Here is an 18,183-nt window from a genome sequence, read left to right as displayed (position 1 = left end):
CAGCAAGGTGGTGGTGGAGTTGTTTTGGGCCGGAATCATGGGAAGAGAGCTGGTCGGCCCCTTCAGGGTCCCCGAAGGTGTAAAGATGACCTCTGCAAAGTATGTGGAGCTTCTGACTAACCACTTTCTTCCGTGGTACAGAAGAACGAACTATGCTTTCCGTAATAAAATCATCTTCATGTATGACAATGCACCATCTCATGCTGCAAAGAATACCTCTGCATCAATGGCTGCTATGGGGATAAAAGGAGAGAAAGTTTTGGTGTGTCCTCCATCCTCCCCTGACCTCAATCCTATTGAGAATCTTTGGAGCATCCTCAAGCAAAAGATCTATGAGGGTGGGAGGCAGTTTACATCCAAACAGCAGCTCTGGGAGGCTATTCTGACATCTTGCAAACAAATTCAAGCAGAAACTGTCCAAAAACTCACAAGTTCAATGGATGCAAGACGTGTGAAGCTGCTATCAAATAAGGGGCCCTATGTTAAAATGTAACGTGACCTGTTAAAATGTTTAAAACGTTAAAATATTGTTATAAGTTTGATTGAAATAGTTTTTGATTTCAGTAAATATGCTGCAAACACAACAAATGTCAATTTTCAGTTCTTTAAAACCTATAAAGTGATTTGAAACTTACTGTGCGTAATAATTTGGAACAGTCCATTGTAAGTTTATGTTGAAAAAAAATACTGTTATCATTAGGAGGTTTGTTCAATAAAATTTGAATTGTACTCTTAATAGTTGATAACATGAGAATTATGCTGACTGTTATTTACATCAATTATTTAGGTAAATAAGAAAAATATAATTTGCATAATAATTTGAAAACCGGGTGTATAAGAGGGGAGATTTAACTATAAATAGGACAATTACAAGAAAACTTGAAACGATAGGTTGAAGAGGGCCCTGCTCAAACGAGCTTACAGTCTATAGGAGATGGGGTATAAAACGCATTAGGACAGGAAATTTCAATGAAATTAGGTGGGAGTGAAGCAGAGCTGGAGGAGAGAGTAGAGTGCTGCCCTTTAGGAGAGAGCAAGAGACAGGTATGTGAGGTAGAGGGTAGTTTGGGAGGCCATAGGCTTTCCCAAGGAAATGGATTTTAAGGCACTTCTTAAACAATTGAAGACTAGGGGAGAGTCTGATGGCGGTAGGCAGCCTATTCCATAGGAAGGGAGCCGCCCGTGATTAGTGCTGCAAGCGCGAGTTGGCCGTACGGGTGCGAGCAGCAGACAGAAGGTGGTCACGGTAAGAGCAAAGAGACCGAGAAGGGGCATACCTATGGATCTGTGAAGAGATATAAGAGGGGCTAAGATTATTCAGTGTTTTATAGGTATGGGTTAGCTCTTTGAATTGACTCCTATAGTGTACAGGAAGCCAGTGTAAGGACTGACAGAGGGGTGAGGTGTGAGAGAACCGACTAGAGAGGAAAATCAGTCTGGCGGCATTCATTATGTATCCGGTGACAGATTGACAAAGTGCAATGGTAAGAATGAGCTAATGTTTATTCAATTAAATCTGTTCTAATTCATGTCCTGAACTGAGAGGAGCCAACTCAAGAGTAAAGCAGTCAAGGACGTTGACAAGCAAAATAAAATTACAGTTACATACAATTCTCATTTATAATCAAAACCCTGTGCTAAGCATTAATTCCCCCGAAATTCTTTGCTCCTTTTCTACCATTGGGTTGAACTACTTTTTCATTTTGAGATATACACTACGTTACGAACATATATTTGATGAAGACAATCCATAAAGTGAAAGTGCCTATTCAGAGAGAAAACATACATAAGGCAAAAAGAGCTGCTGTTGTGGCTTTTTAAACAAAAGGTTCATAATCTGTATTCAATACAGAAACCGGATGAATTAAAAAGACAGGAATCGTTTTGGCCACCATTTGGTGAATGAGGTCTGATGAACGTCTACTTATCAAACCTGAATAAGACCAAACGCAAAAATATTTCAGCATCCAGTTGCTATTAATCTTAACCTCAAATAACTAAGTGATAATCTAAATCATAGTTGGATGACAAGCTTTTTTTTTTTTTTTTCCCCATCATTGAATTTTAGGTAAAAAGTGTTATGAGCATAAAGTTTTCTTTGTTATTTAAGTAAGTGTACCTGCCATTCGATTCTTGAGACTTACCTGCGGTCTGAACCTTGGTTGCGCTGGTGTAGTTGGTATTTCTGGACACTTCCATGGCTACACTATGAAATGTCTTCTGAAGGTCTCCTAGACAGTATTGACGGACCGTATCAATTTATTACTTTTAACCCCTTAAGGACCAAACTTCTGGAATAAAAGGGAATCATGACATGTCACACACGTCATGTGTCCTTAAGGGGTTAAAATAGGACACTCCAGGCTCCCACACATAGATGCACTATGTAGGTTAGGTTACAGTTATACTGAATGGGATTATTGTGCCTGTTCATGAATGGCTCTGCGTTATTCCACTGTATCCACTGTAAGTTTGAGAGGGAGGTAGAGTCCGACCTGACCCTCCAGGCATGTAGAGACAGGGCAGACACGGGTCGGGTAGGGAACGATGGGGAGCGGTGACGACTGTACCGCATAGCGGAGAACAAGTAGTCAGGTACAGCTCCTACTATCACCAAGCAGTTGGTGGCCCCAAGGTTTATCGACATGAGCTGCTGAAGATAGCTCACGATATTTCCCTGGCAGGGCATTTGGGCCAGGGCCAGAGCCAGCTCATCCAAAGCTTTTTCTGGCCATGCATCTCTAAGGATCTGAGGCAGTATTACCAGACCTGTGATGTCTGCCAGCGAGTGGGGAAGCGGTCGACCTGCACAAGCCCAAGCTCCAACACCTCCCCATCATCGAAGACCCCTTCGGCAGAGTAGCTGTCGATATCATCGGCCCCCTGGCTAAACCTAATCCCTCTGGGAAGAAATACATTTTGACCATTGTGTACTACCCGACTCGATACCCTGAGCAGCATTCAGGCAGAGACTGTGGCTGAAGCCCTGATGCGAGTGTTCTCCCGAACGGGTTTAATGCCGAAAAGACCGTCTAACTGTGGAGGTTATGTGGCATTAAATCGATCCCAAAGCTCCCCTTACCATTGGCCTGTGCGAGCGCTTCAATGGCACATTGAAGAAAATGCTACGTACCTTTGCAGTGACTCGCAAGTACTGGGAAAGATTCCTGCCACATCTCCAGTTTGCATATCGGGAGATGCTCCAGGAATCTACAGGATTCTCACCATTCGCGCTGATCTTGTGGGGAGTGTGAGGAGCCCCCTAAGACCTTGTCCGAGAGCACTGAAAGGGAGCTGGAGATCAGGAATGGAACCCCATCATCCCATATGTGCTGGAGTTCAGGTATCAGCTGGAGGAACTCACCCACCTGGTACGGGAGAACCTCCAGGCGGCTCAGAGGCACCAGCACACATGGTATGATCAGGGTGCCAGGAGCCGTAGCTTTCAAGTCTGGCAGAAGGTTTTAATTCTGAAAACCGTCCGACATAGGTTGCAGGCTGCCTGGCAGGCTACTTGGTAGTGGCAGGCTACTTGGTAGTGGAACAGAAATGTTACACTACCTATGTGATCGGCCCATGTTCAGGAACCGGAGTCCGACGCCTGTTGCATGTCAACATGCTGAAGCCCTACCACGAGCGGACTGAGGATGTAGCCGACGTGTGCTCCAGCCTCGGAAGATTTTGACAATCTTTCCCTGCCCGACCCTCCTAGAGGTAGCTCTATAAATGAGGTCCACTTAGGGGACCAGCTAACCAAAGAAGAATGCAGACAGGCCCAGAGGATGCTCTTGGCAAGGAAGGAGAAGTTCTCCAACCTGCCCGGGTATACCCCACTAGCCACCCACTGGGAAGAGACTCCACCTACCGGAGGCTGTGCGGGGGAACATGCTGCAGGAGCTCCAAGTGATGCTCTGGTTAGGGGCCATCGAACCGTCCCAGAGCCCCAGTTGTGCTGGTCCCAAAACCAGTCTACCAGGTTCTATGTGGACTACAGGAGACTCAACGACAAGACGGTCTCAGACGCGTACCCCATGTCCCGTATATACCAGCTGCTATATAGAATGGCTTGGGGTCGGTGCCTCACCACTATAGACTTGTGCAAAGGGTACTGGCAGATTCTCCTGGCAGAACATGCTGTCCCCAAGTCTGCCTTCGTCATCCCATTCGGCTTTTACCAATTTAAGGTGATGTTATTTGGGCTGTAGAATGCCCCAGCCACCTTCCAGAGGATGGTGGATCACCTTAAATTGGTAAAAGCCGAATGGGATGACGAAGGCAGACTTGGGGACAGCATGTTCTGCCAGGAGAATCTGCCAGTACCCTTTGCACAAGTCTATAGTGGTGAGGCACCGACCACAAGCCATTCTATATAGCAGCTGGTCTATACGGGACATGGGGTACGCGTCTGAGACCGGCTGCAGGATGGCCTCCAGGAGTATGCTTGTGCATAACTGGATGACATCGCCATTTACAGCGACACTTGGGATGAGCACCTAGTACACGTGGTAGCTGTACTAGACAGGATTAGGGAGGCAGGGTTGACCCTCAAGCTAAGCAAGTGCCACCTAGGAATGGCAGAGGTGCACTACCTAGGACACCGGGTTGGGTGTGGGTTCCAGAAGCTCGAACCAGCCAAGAAAGATGGCGTAGCTAACTGGCCCCATTCAAGCACCAAGGTCCAAGTGATGGCCTACCTAGTACTGCGGGTTTTTACAGGAAATTTGTCCCCAACTACAGTGCCTTAGCTAAGCCCCTCACCAACTTGACCCGAAAGACCTTACCCCGACAGGTAGACTGGGCCTCAGAGCGTTAGCAGGCGTTCCAAGCCCTCAAAAACTTCTTGGTGAATGCCCCTGTCCTGGCTGCTCCTAATCCCAGAAAATGTTCTCTCGTTCACACAGATGCCTCCATGTTTGGGTTAGGAGGAGTACTGAACCAGGTCAGCGGTAATCATCCCATGGCTTAACTCTGCAGGAAGTTACTACCCAGGGAGATAAGCTATGCCGCTATCGAAAAGGAGTGTCTGGTGGTGGTTTGGGCACTCAAAAAAACTACAGCCCTACCTCTATGGACAGCAATTTACCCTGCTCACAGATCAAAACCTGCTGGTATAGCTTAACCGCGTCTGAGGGACAATGCCAGGCTGTTACGACGGAGCTTGGTGCTACAGCCATACGACTTTACTATCCACTATAGACCCGGTAAGCAAAACGTCAATGCTGACAGGTTATCAAGACAGACAGCCCTGTAGAAGTGATCCGTGAGCACTCCCCGGACATCCCCAAGCCGATACGTTGGGATCAGACTGTGTATGCCAGCTTGTGGTTAAGGGGGAGCTGTGTGGTGAGACCGCTGCCTGTTCTTTTATTGCTATGTGTTATTCCCATGTTTTCCCTTGTATGGTGTTATATTCCTGTGTTATACCTGCTCGCCATTCGGAAAAGCCAATACAAACTAGTTCCGTTTGCCTCCCAAACGAGGACCACCACAAAACCTCATTTAGAATGTTGTCTTAGAACATTCACACCTCGTAACGAGGTGTCAAAACCGCAAGGCAAGCCTCGGCGCGTGCCAACCCTGAGTGGCAGCCCGTTCGTTAGATGAACGCCATCTAGGGGGAGCATTCGTGGATTGGTTCCCGAACAAGGACCTCCCCAGTGCCCCTTGGAGTGTTCACACCAATTAGAACATTGGCAACTTGCAACATATGTGACAAAACCGCAATGAGTAATTAATGAGTGCTTCCCTGGGCGGACGCCGTTAGTATAGACCAGGGATAGGCAACCTTCGGCACTCCAGATGTTGTGGACTACATCCCCCATAATGCTCTTACACCCATAATGCTGGCAAAGCATTATGGGAGGTGTAGTCCAAAACATCTGCAGTGCCGAAGGTTGCCTATGCCTGGTATAGACGAACGGCAGCCAGGGGGAGATTTCGTGTTCTGGAAGGAGACACTTCCCTGGCCTGGTTTCACCCAGGTACCCCATGAGCAGAGGCAGTTACTGTTCTGGGGGTCCCAAAGGTTGGTGGGGACACTGGTGTTTTGGCGGGCTTTCTGTAGCTGGGAGTCAGAGAGGCGGTTACTTTGCCGCGCTGGGACAAAAATCCTCTGGTCACCGGAGGTGGTAAACCCCGAGAATAGGTGACGGGAACTGGGGACAAAGGGATTGGGGTTCCAGTTCCGTAATGCGGCCCCCAGGAGGGAACATTGCTGTTGTCTGTGGTCCACCCCTTGCATGGGGAAAGTATAAAGCAGAGTGTGGCCAATAAAGTTGAGTTGTACCCCCCAGGACTATGTCGTTCGGTTACTGTGTGGGAGAATGGTTCTCTCTTTGTTATAGCCGATTCCCTTCCAGGGACAAGACGTGGCTGAGCAAGGACAACCGGTCGGATTGTCGGCAGGCCTGCTATGTTTATATTATTAAAGGGACACTCCAGGCTCCCACAAACATTAGATGCACTGTGTAGGTTAGGCTACAGTTATACTGGGTGAGTTTATATTAATAAATGGACACTCCATGTTACCACACACATTAGATGCACTGTGTAGGCTAGGTTACAGTTATACTGGGTGGGTTTTTTATTATTAAAGGGACACTCCAGGCTCCCACACGTTAGGCGCACTATGTAGGTTAAGTTACAGTTAGTTATACTGGGTAGGTATATACTAAGATCAGTCGAGAATTCTGATAATCTTATTTTAGCGGTTTGATACAGTAGAAAGCACTGCATGCAGATATAATGGACATTGCTATAATAATATAAAGGAGCATGATGATGAACTGAGCTACTTCCTAGTTAGGACAGAGCTCAGTGCAGTTTTTCCAAAAGGCGACATTTTGCAGAGTTACAGTTACTCTGTATTAATGTTTTTCAATCGGATTGTGAAGGTTCTGAAAGCAATCATAAAAAAGATCTGGTCTGAAAAAGGTTGTGGATCCCATTCAAAGTAACCGGAGCTAAAACACCATTTCTGTCACATTACAGTTACTTATACGCTTTCCTTTTTTCTGAATTCTCCCATCTGGAAACCCTCCAGACATGTTACACCTGACTTACATTTTGCTTATTGGAGCAAAGCTCATGGTTTACTAGAAACAATGAGCTATTTGTTACTTCTAACTAAAAATATATAGCGCCAGGTGCTTCTAAAATACAAACTAGAAATACAATTTATACGAAACAGTATCAAACAAGATAGGAAGCAAGTGTGACATTTAAACACAGTACAGTCTAACCTCTCTCTCTCTCTCTCTCTCTCTCTCTATATATATATAGAATTCATCATGGAACTGCTTACGCTTACCCTACAACTCAACTATTTTAGATTTGAAACTCGATGGTATATGCAATGCTCGGGAACATCGATGGGCGCTGCAATGGCGCCAATGTATGTGAATGCATACATGCATATATTCGAAAAAGAGTATATTCTCTTTCCATACAAAGAACAGATTGTACAGTACGTACGTTTCATTGATGATGTTTTGATCCTCTGGAAGGGCTCTACTATGGATGCCGAACAGTTTGTGAAGGACATCAACGACTTACCTTGCCCTATTAAAATCACGGCTAATATAAATGGCAAAACTGTACAGTACCTGGATCTGGAGATTTTCATTGAGAAGGGCAAAATTGAATACCAACTGTATTCGAAGCCCACAGATAGAAATACAATACTCCATTTTTCAAGTGCGCATCCAGTACATTGTAAAAGATCATTACCATACACCCAGTTTCTCCGGGTCTTCCGGAACAATTCTTTAACCGAACGTGTTGAGAAACAAGTGGAGATTATGTACAACAAATTCCTTACAAGGGGATACAATCGGCATACAATTGATATAGCGCTGAGCAAAGCTCGGTTGGAAGTTGGCAATACTACGAGTGCTCAGACACCAGTAAAAGCACCTAGATTGACGTTCCCGATGAAGTTTAATTCGGCTAGCACCAAATTAGCGCAAGCGGTGAACAGGAATTGGAATACCTTGACAGGAGATCCAACCTTACCAACTATTTTTACTTCAAAACCGATGTTTTGCTATAAAAGGGAAAGAAATTTGCGAGACATGCTAGTCCGCACTGATCCAGAACAGAGCTATCTGCGAGATCAAAGTCAATTTCTTAATCCAGGATGTTTCCGCTGCCTAGGATGTGTCACGTGTGGACACTTGATCCCCACTAAATCATTTCTTCATCCACACACCCAGAAGAAATATTTAATCCGACATCGCATTTCGTGTAAAACTGACCATGTTATCTACAAGCTGTCATGCCCCTGTGGATTGAATTACGTGGGGAAAACGGATACACAACTTTGCGAAAGAATTAGGGGACATCGTTCGAGCATACGGACAGCAATAAGGGATGGCCACACGGATAAACCAGTGGCACGTCACTTTCTCGAACAGAAACATCCGCTGACAACTCTCAAATGTATTGCTATTGACCATATTCCAGCGCCCAGGAGAGGAGGAAATCGATCTGTAGCACTACTGCGCAAAGAGGTCTTTTGGATCCGAGAACTTAACACATTGGCACCGTTAGGTCTCAATGAAAAACTGTCCTATATATCCTTCCTTTGATGGAATAAGCACCCTTAATTTAATTAATTTTAATTATTAATCTCTCTGTACTGCATATGAATATATATGCCTCGTGACAAGGCCTGATGAATTAATGTATAAATATTTCACCTTCATCACCTATAACTCAGCTTAGAAGCTGTTGACCTTATTATAAAAAATAAGTCATGAGAAATAAGTCATAACTGTAATGATTTTGGTAGAAGGTACCCTACATTAAGGCCTAGAATTCCACACGTGAGTACAGAGAGTAATTATTTTTTTAAAATATCCAGTATGTGATCCACATCTAACTTATGTCTTATTTTCTTTATTATTTGTATATCACTCTACAACCCCAAATAGCGTATCGTCCCCTTTCGATAGTGTTCTATAAATTACATGAATTACATAGAGCAATACTTAGTATCAACATATAGCACTTGAGAGTTAATTACCATTATATTTGGGTACATCAGTACACGGCACTTAGAGTGGAGATTAATCACACATTTGTATATTTTTTTCATAATCTTAAGTTTTTTTCATACAACAATGACACACACATATTTAAGCATTTGCATGTCGAGCACAGGATAACTAAGAGATATATATTTAGGAACTAAGTTCCCTTTAAAAGTATTTAATTATACTAGAAATGAAAGTTCACATTAGATTTCACTTAGTTTAGATTAGTACACATAGAACATAGACTATTTTGAACATGGTCTTATATTTCTAATATGATGTTTAACACATATCGTTTGATAAGATTGTATGCATCCATATAATCATGGTGATTGACACGATACGGCAAATGTCTAGATAAGCCTTTGTAAATAGTTGTCACTTAGGCACTTTGGTGATTTAAGTAATTTCTCACACTATTAATTTCGTAGTGTATATGTATTCATTTTACGCACTTCACTGATCTAACTGGACATATAGCCAGACTTCATATTCCAGTTGTATACACGTAACCATGGAGATAGGCACGGCACAACCGATATCCGGAAGTGCTCTGTGCGGAATTGCAACTGAGGAATGTGAGTAATCGGGGCAATTTTCCACACTATAAATTTCGTGAATGGATTCATATGATAAACATATTCACTCCATGTACCCCACTGATCTAACGGGGTACATAGCCTGGCTCCATACTTTGAGTGTATACACGTAACCATGGTGATAGGCACGGTACAGCCGATACCCGGAAGTGCCCTGTGAGGAACTGCAACTTGGGAAAGTGAGTAATCGAGGTAATCTCCCACACTATAAACTTCGTAAATGGATACATATGCGTTTGATGCACCTTATTGATTTAACAGTGCTCATAGCCAGGCTGTAACTTATGCTATTCAGCAGATATAGATCGTAATGTGGTGATTTGTTGATATGTCACCATGGTGATAGGTGGTGACGGGGTCAACACAGACACACCGGAAGGGGAAGTATCGAGAATCACACTTGCGCACTGGGGAACAGACCACGCTAACACACAGGTGGTGGAGGTTAGGTAAGTTAAGTATTTCCTATTTAAACTGAATGTTGTTATATTGTATTTTGTGTCCTGATGAAAGTCCACAGTGGGGGACTGAAACGTCGACCTACAGACATTTTGGAATAAAAGGTTTTTTACTTTTTATTATTTACAAAAGTCCTTGAGTGCTGGCTTTTTTTGATGCGGTATATATATATATATAGTCACGTTACTAAACATAAGCTCCTGAAATAAATGCTATTTATATTTTTAAACTACCACAAACTGACAGGATTATGCATAGAAATTCCCATGTGTACATATAGATTTTTTTCCGTAAATATTTTAACAGGCTATTTCAGGGAGTAATATGCATCCTGACAAGCTAGTAACTGCGACCTGCTTTCACTTGGATAATGCCAACATATTCAGATGTACTTTATAATAGGAGCATATAACTACAAGTACTCTGGAAACCAATTAACAGAAACAAGAGGTGGAGAGTGCACATTTAACATATACCACAATGGTAAATAAGCCATAGAGAGAAAAAAAATAAATACAAAAAAACACAAATATTCCCCTCTCATGAGGGGAATCATAGATGTCTCCTCTGATGGGATAAGAGAGCGTCCCACACACAGGGATTCCTATAAGTTATAGGGTCAGTGACGTCCCCTCTGATGGGATAAGAGAACATCTCACACACAGGGATTCCTATAAGTTATAGGGTCAGTGACGTCCCCTCTGATGGGATAAGAGAACATCTCACACACAGGGATTCCTATAAGTTATAGGGTCAGTGACGTCCCCTCTGATGGGATAAGAGAGCGTCTCACACACAGGGATTCCTATAAGTTATAGGGACAGTGACGCCCCCTCTGATGGGATAAGAGAGTGTCTCACACACAGGGATTCCTATAAGTTATAGGGTCAGTGACGTCCCCTCTGATGGGATAAGAGAGCGTCCCACACACAGGGATTCCTATAAGTTATAGGGTCAGTGACGCCCCCACTGATGGGATAAGAGAGAGTCTCACACACAGGGATTCCTATAAGTTATAGGGACAGTGACGTCCCCTCTGATGGGATAAGAGAGCGTCTCACACACAGGGATTCCTATAAGTTATAGGGTCAGTGACGCTCCCTCTGGTGGGATAAGAGCGTCTCACACACAGGGATTCCTATAAGTTATAGGGTCAGTGACACCCCCTTCTGATGGGATAAGAGAGTGTCTCACACACAGGGATTCCTATAAGTTATAGGGTCAGTGACTCCCCCTCTGATGGGATAAGAGCGTCTCACACACAGGGATTCCTATAAGTTATAGGGTCAGTGACGCCCCCTCTGATGGGATAAGAGAGAGTGTCTCACACACAGGGATTCCTATAAGTTATAGGGTCAGTGACGCCCCCTCTGATGGTATAAGAGAGCGTCTCACACACAGGGATTCCTATAAGTTATAGGGTCAGTGACGTCCCCTCTGATGGGATAAGAGAGCGTCTCACATACAGGGATTCCTATAAGTTATAGGGTCAGTGACGTCCCCTCTGATGGGATAAGAGAGCGTCTCACACACAGGGATTCCTATAAGTTATAGGGTCAGTGACGCCCCCTCTGATGGGATAAGAGAGTGTCTCACACACAGGGATTCCTATAAGTTATAGGGTCAGTGACGCCCCCTCTGATGGGATAAGAGAGCGCCTCACACACAGGGATTCCTATAAGTTATAGGATCAGTGATGCCCCCTCTCGTGGGATAAGACCATTTCACACTGGGATTTCTGGGTCAAGATGCCCTTCTGATTGGATAGATCTTGCAATTTATATAAAAAAAAAAAAAAAACAACTAACAAGTTAATTCATATAATTTCTTTTTACAAAGCAGATAGACCAGAGTTTTTATTTATAGTAGGCAAGGGTGATTGATATTACAAATATTCAAATACCTTTGGGAATCAAACAAACTTGGTGGGGAACAGTAATTTGAAGAAAGTGTAATACAAGAACAAATGGTCATTGCTCTAACCCAACAAGGATAAGGTTATTTGAAAAGAGAATGAAGCCGACACAAATGACAGCCTTCCAACTAAAGTGTAAAGGAAAGAGAAAAAAAACTTTTTGAAAGTTATACAATACATCAAGGAATATTAAGAATATAATCATATTGCAAGAAGAAGCTGCTGTTAAGCTCCCAGGACAGAAAGGATCTGATTGGCTGCTGGGTTTTATCAGAAGCTCCCAGTGGGAGCTCTACGTCCTGTAGGACGGCAGTGTTTACAGCAATGATACTACGAACATTTATATTCCTTGAATAGGTCCTAAAACCTCAGCATTCTATAATTACACTCTCCAAAATCTGCATCATTCCTCCACTAAACATTTTACTGAGGTTTCACTCTTATTGCTAAATCTGTTGCACATTAAACCTAAATGGATAGATACAAATTCTCAGATTTAGTTCACTTCAATTTTTTAATACTGAAAAATAAGGCAAAATTATCACAAAATAGAGAAAACAACAGGCAAAAAAAAAAAAAAGGCATGTGAACATGTGTAGGTCTATAGACACACACTGATGGAACATACCCAATGGTATGGAAGTACATGTATACACAGCCGCACAAATTATATAAATGTGTGTAAATACACACAGACTGATGTAAATGTGTATGTATCTGTATATACAAACATGCAGGCCTTTTCACCCAATATAACTGGTGAGAATAGATGTGGATCACATTAGATTTAGTTTGGGCACCTTGTGTACGTGTGTGTATAGACTTTACGGCCAGAAACCTTGGTATGCACAAATACCCACAGTTGACAGAGGCATGTTTGTATAGTTCTATGTAGGCGTGTGCGGATCAGCTCATGTATACAGTTACCTAGTGTGTCAGTACATACATGGGTACATATCCATGTTTATGCATACATACATCCTGAACTGCAGGACAAAGCGTTCATTCCAGACAGTGCAAGCTTACCGCAGACTGACCCAGCATGACTTGTGTATGCTGAAAAAAAGCTAAACATTTTACCTGTCTGTTCCAAGCCTCATAGCAGCCACCATCAAATGCACACCCCAGTGGTTACAGGACTACAACTCCCAGAAATCTCTGCCACCCCCTTCTGCTGTTGAGGCTGGTAAGGGTTCAAGGCAATTGTAATGGAGTAAGCTGTGCTTGAGAGTATTTTACTACTGACTACTGTACACTTCCAGTTAAGTGAGTGTATCTCTCTACATGGCGATAGCTATATACACACACTATATATATATATATATATATATATATATATATATATATATATATATATATATATATATATATATATATATATATATATATATATATATATATATATATAAATATATATATATTTACATACAGATAGAGCTCAGCAGACAGCATGGGGGTATGCTTGCGCTACATTCAACACAATACACCTGTAAGCCATACTAAGTACACACCCCATTATTTACACACAGTGAGTGCAGGGATTCACTGTTCCTGGCAGCCCCATATAAACACCCCACCCAAGGGCATTAATTACACACCCCTGTGACATGGGGCACTGTGCAGACATACACTGGGCTCTTGGGGGGGGGGGCAGTTTAAATGCTGGATGCCAGCTCCTGCCCTAATACATTCGTGCGGAGAAGATACTCAAACCCACAGCAAAAGAGTAAAATAAAGTAAAAAACAAAACAAATTTAGAACAAGCTTTTGTAGGCATGAAACAGCCCCATTTTTGCAAGTTAGAGTTTTTCCTGTTGCATTTGTATTTACACATAATGTTCATAGATCACACATCATTTGAAGGAGATGTGAGGTTTTCTGCATGGATCCATAACACAAGTCTCTTTGGCCCTATGGAGGACCATTAAACACTGCTACTCTTGGGGACGTCAGTCTCAGGCTTCAAATTAATCACGTTCAACTGTGACGTCCAAGTCCTTTGACAGACCAAAGATTTCAGACGAAGCCCACAAATTGTGAGATCACTTTCTTCAGATAAGCTGGTCTGTGGCTTGTTTTTTAGGATAGTTCTCCTAATCAAGTGCTGAGAAAGCTCTTGAAGAGTGAGGAATACAGCGACTGTCCCAAATGGTATAAGTGGGCAGAAACCTATGACATAGTCCCACACTGTCCAAGGACTTTTGTGGTGTGGGTGATGTAGTGCTCTGAAGTCAACATTAAGGCAACTGCACCATACACCATCACAGCCAACAAAGTACCCAAGTGGGTAGGTTGTGAGCACACTTCTGGCAAAGCTCCATTTATTCTCCCCACCACAAGTCAAAAGAATTCCTTTGCCCAGGTTCATTAGCGACATGTCCCCCATGAGGACAATTGTAAACAAAAGCAGGATTCAAAATTAATTAAACACACAAATAACTGTTCCGGGATAGCAGGATAAGAGTACAGGTACCTTGGACGAGTCCTTTTAAAAAGGAAAAAAAGGTTCGAAATCCCATAACTGAAACAAAAATACACACAGCTCTTCCTGTCATTGGAGCAGGAATTGGTAAGTGGTGTCAGACAGTCCTGGCGTTCGGTAATGCTTGGGATCTTGACCCCTGCAGTATTATATCCTTCACAGGTTTAAGGATTTCAAACCAGAGATTGTAAGACACTAAAAAAAAACTAGTGTGAAGAGATGAATGGAAAAAAAAAAAAATTACAGGGTAGGTGGAGGGTTGCTTTTTTGTTTGCTTTTTTTTACACTTTTCTTTTATAAAAAAAAAATTGTATCTGTGCAAAAAAAAATAAAAAAAATAACATTTGAAAATACAGTTTTAATCTCCTCCACCCAAATTGCTAGATAAGTGCATTCTTCAAGTTTTCATGGATTAATCACTTGCTCTCCCCTCCCAAACATAACAGGGAATATCAAAGGAAACACTTTCATTTTGCAAAAAGCTTACAAAAATGTTTTTTTCCCCCCTCTTTTTTTCATTTTTATTTATTTAATTTTTTCTATTTTTTTTTTCTTCATTTTTCTAAAAAAAAAAAAAATATATATATATATGTATATATAGATTTTGCAAAAAAAACTTATAACAAAAAAATAAAATAAAATAAGTTTTTGGCTGTTTTTTTCCAAAATATTTTTATATATTTGTTGCCGAAAACTTCACTTGTTGATACATTTAAAAAAAATAAAAAACAAAAATAAAAAAAAATCAGAAACTGTCAAAGTAGAAAAAAAACACGACAAAACCAAAAACCCCATTAAAAAAAAACAAAAAACAAAAAAAAACACGTCTAAACACAAAATGTAAAACAAAAAAAACAGTCAAACGTCGGTAAATCCAGTTCTCCCCTCCATTTTTAATGTTTTCTTTTTTTGATAAAAAAAAAAATAAGGTCAAAAACAGGAATAATTCAGATTTTTGATCAGTTTCTGTAAAGTGCATTATTTAAGGTGCTTTAAAATGAGTGCATCAAAGTTTTGGGGAGTGGGGGGGGAGATTGAGGGAATCCCCTCTCTAGCTCCACCCCCTCCTCCCTGGCTCTGGTTAGGGTAACTGTCACCCCTCGTCTCCCAGTCCTTGACCCTTCCCCAGACACATCATGCAAAGGGAGGGGCAAGATTTGCAGTGCATTATTGCCGCAAATAGTGCGACAGGTGAATTAAAGATGGCGTTGAAGTAAAAAAACACGCCTCAGTAGTCATCAATGGCTTCCATTTCACCGGAGGAGCCGTGGAGGGAGTATCCTGCACAGAAGGGATAGAAATTGGGGTGGGGTGAGGGAAAGGAGAGAAAACATTGTAAAAATGTATATTTTATAGTTAATGAAAATTCCTAAATAACACTATATAAAACAGAATATATTGTGTATACCCACATATACACATTAGGAAGTGTTAACCAGTCATGCAAAAAAAAAAAAAAGACAACTCATTGAACTCTATGAACAACATCCTAACAAACTAGGAGTTAAATAGACAGATCATTGTAGTGGCTGTGGGGCAAACAGCCTGTCCCTGCTTGCAGAACATTGTATATGTTGCTTTTCATGAGTAAAGGACAGCCAAGAGAGTGCCTTCATAGTTGAAGGAACACTATACAAAGCTGTTTCCCCTAACACTACATTGTCGCTCTGCCACCCCCTCCTGCAACCCTTTAACTACTTACCTAATTGCAGCGTCAAAGTCTCTGGGCATTAGCTTCATCGCCACCACAAAGGGGGAACTTAAAGCGCATGCACCGCAAGCGCCGTGCACGCATGAGGCCTTCCCTTCCCTTGATTCAATGCCTTAATATGGGGGACTTAGAAGAAGCGTGAGGATGTCCAGCGTTGTTTCACAGAGTCAAACTATGAAATGTCAGGAAGCGCCTCTACTGGCTGTCTTAACATTGCAATTAAAACTGCAGTGTGTCTACAACCACACAGTGTTCACTAGCGGGGTTAAGGGGACATTGCACCCAGAGCACTTTAATGACATGAAGTGGTCTTGCTGCATATAGTGTCACCTTGGAGGTCTTGCAATGTTTGCACTCTGCATGGAGCCCCTGAACACTCCCCATAGAGATGTATTGTTTCAGTGCATCTATGTGAGGAAATGATGATTGTGTCAGTGAATTGCTGCACATGCGCGCTAGCCGCACAAAGCATCCCTACTACAGGATTAGCTGAGATCATCAAAATTGATGATCTCAGTCAAGAAGGTAGGACAGAAAAATGGATACCAATAAAATTATTATTTACTTATTTTTTTAACGGTCATGCTTTTATTCTTAAAGGGACACTATAGTCACCAGAACATCTACAGCTTATTGAATTTGTTCTAGTGAGTAGAATCATACCCTTCAGGCTTTTTGCTGTAAACACTGTCTTTGCAGAGATAATGCAGTGTTTACATTACAGCCTAGTGATAACGTCACTGGCCACTCCTCAGATGGCTGTTAGAGATCCTTCCTGGGTCATGGCTGCCTAAAATGCATCCAAACATTCAGTGTCTCCACCCTCTGCATGCAGACACTGAACTTTCCTCATAGAGATTCATTGATTCAATTCATCTCTATGAGGAGATGCTGATTGGCCAGGACTGTGTTTGTATCATGGAAAAAGGAAAGGCTGACAGAGAGGGATTACAGAACAGGTCCTCCCAATCGTCAGTCTCAATACCCCTGAATAGAATAGTCCATAGTATTGGCTAGGAGTTGCCAGTATGGGACATATATGCAAAATATGAAAAATAATAAATATTTATTAGTCCCTTGTAGGGAAAAAACACACAATAAAATATAAAGTGAAGGAAAATAAATCAAATTAAATTAAAAGTGTATATACAGTGTAAAAAAAGTGTATATACAGTTAGCGGAATAGGGATCCTCTATCGAGAGGTAACCTCACAGCAGACCTTGTTATCAAGATATAATTGTATAGATTGCAACACTGTTTCAAACGCTATAAGTAGCTATAAATCTGTATCTAGGGAAAGACAGTGGTGTCACCCTAATAAGGATTGCAAAATAGCAGAGTCGCTAGAGAGGAATAACAACATAGACCCCCCTTGCAAGGTGTGCAGAGCAATAGGGTATAGTACTTAGAGAGATTTATGTGATTTAGACCAGTGTCCTGAAAACTGGCCCCTAAATAATAGAGCTGATTAAACATGCGTCCCTCCTAAGTAGAAAAGCAGACCGTGGACCCCTAACATGGGTAGCCCACTAGCTGTAAATGGAGGGTAGAGCTTAGCATCCCATGTAGTGATGCTGTAGTGATGAAAGCCTGTAAAGAAAAATCATTGGCTCCTAGTATCCTTTCCCCAGAGGTACGTTACTTGGGAACGCACAGGACAGAGACAAAAATCCAGAGTCTAAGTCTAAAGGACAGAATGGTGGATAAACAACCCCACAGGGAACCAAGCAAAACCTTAAGAGGATTGGTATATTAACCAGTTAAGCTAATAGAGGAGCTTCCTGCCTACAGTAAATATGGTAAGGGCTACAGTAGATCGTCTATGTGCTATAATAGCAAATACTGGCTGAGCCTTAAAGTCTATATTACAGCGGCATACATTCCCCTATAGCTGCTGCACACGTAGTTCAAATAGAAGCTCGGACCCCAAAGGTCCCTAGACTAACTAGTGCTAGCTAAACAGCGATTCCTATCATTATTT

At 42.2% G+C, this 18,183-nt stretch overlaps 1 protein-coding gene across 3 annotated transcripts in view; it reads right to left on the bottom strand.

The window, feature by feature from the left end:
• GIGYF1 (GRB10 interacting GYF protein 1) overlaps positions 1-18,183 on the bottom strand; it is a 163,151-nt gene that overhangs the window by 74,763 nt on the left and 70,205 nt on the right. Inside the window, exon 25 of one of the 3 annotated variants that reach the window (XM_063449791.1) lies at positions 15,261-15,771. The exons of the other annotated variants lie outside the window; for them this stretch is intronic. Within the exon in view, the coding sequence (XP_063305861.1) occupies positions 15,719-15,771 (53 nt within the window). The 3' untranslated portion in view covers positions 15,261-15,718. Of the gene's footprint in view, positions 1-15,260; positions 15,772-18,183 lie in introns of those variants that run through there. 3 annotated transcript variants of the gene reach the window in all.

The sequence above is a fragment of the Pelobates fuscus genome, chromosome 3 (assembly GCF_036172605.1).
Source record: "Pelobates fuscus isolate aPelFus1 chromosome 3, aPelFus1.pri, whole genome shotgun sequence".
Lineage (NCBI taxonomy): Eukaryota > Metazoa > Chordata > Amphibia > Anura > Pelobatidae > Pelobates > Pelobates fuscus.
This window is presented reverse-complemented; position numbering and strand designations above follow the sequence as displayed.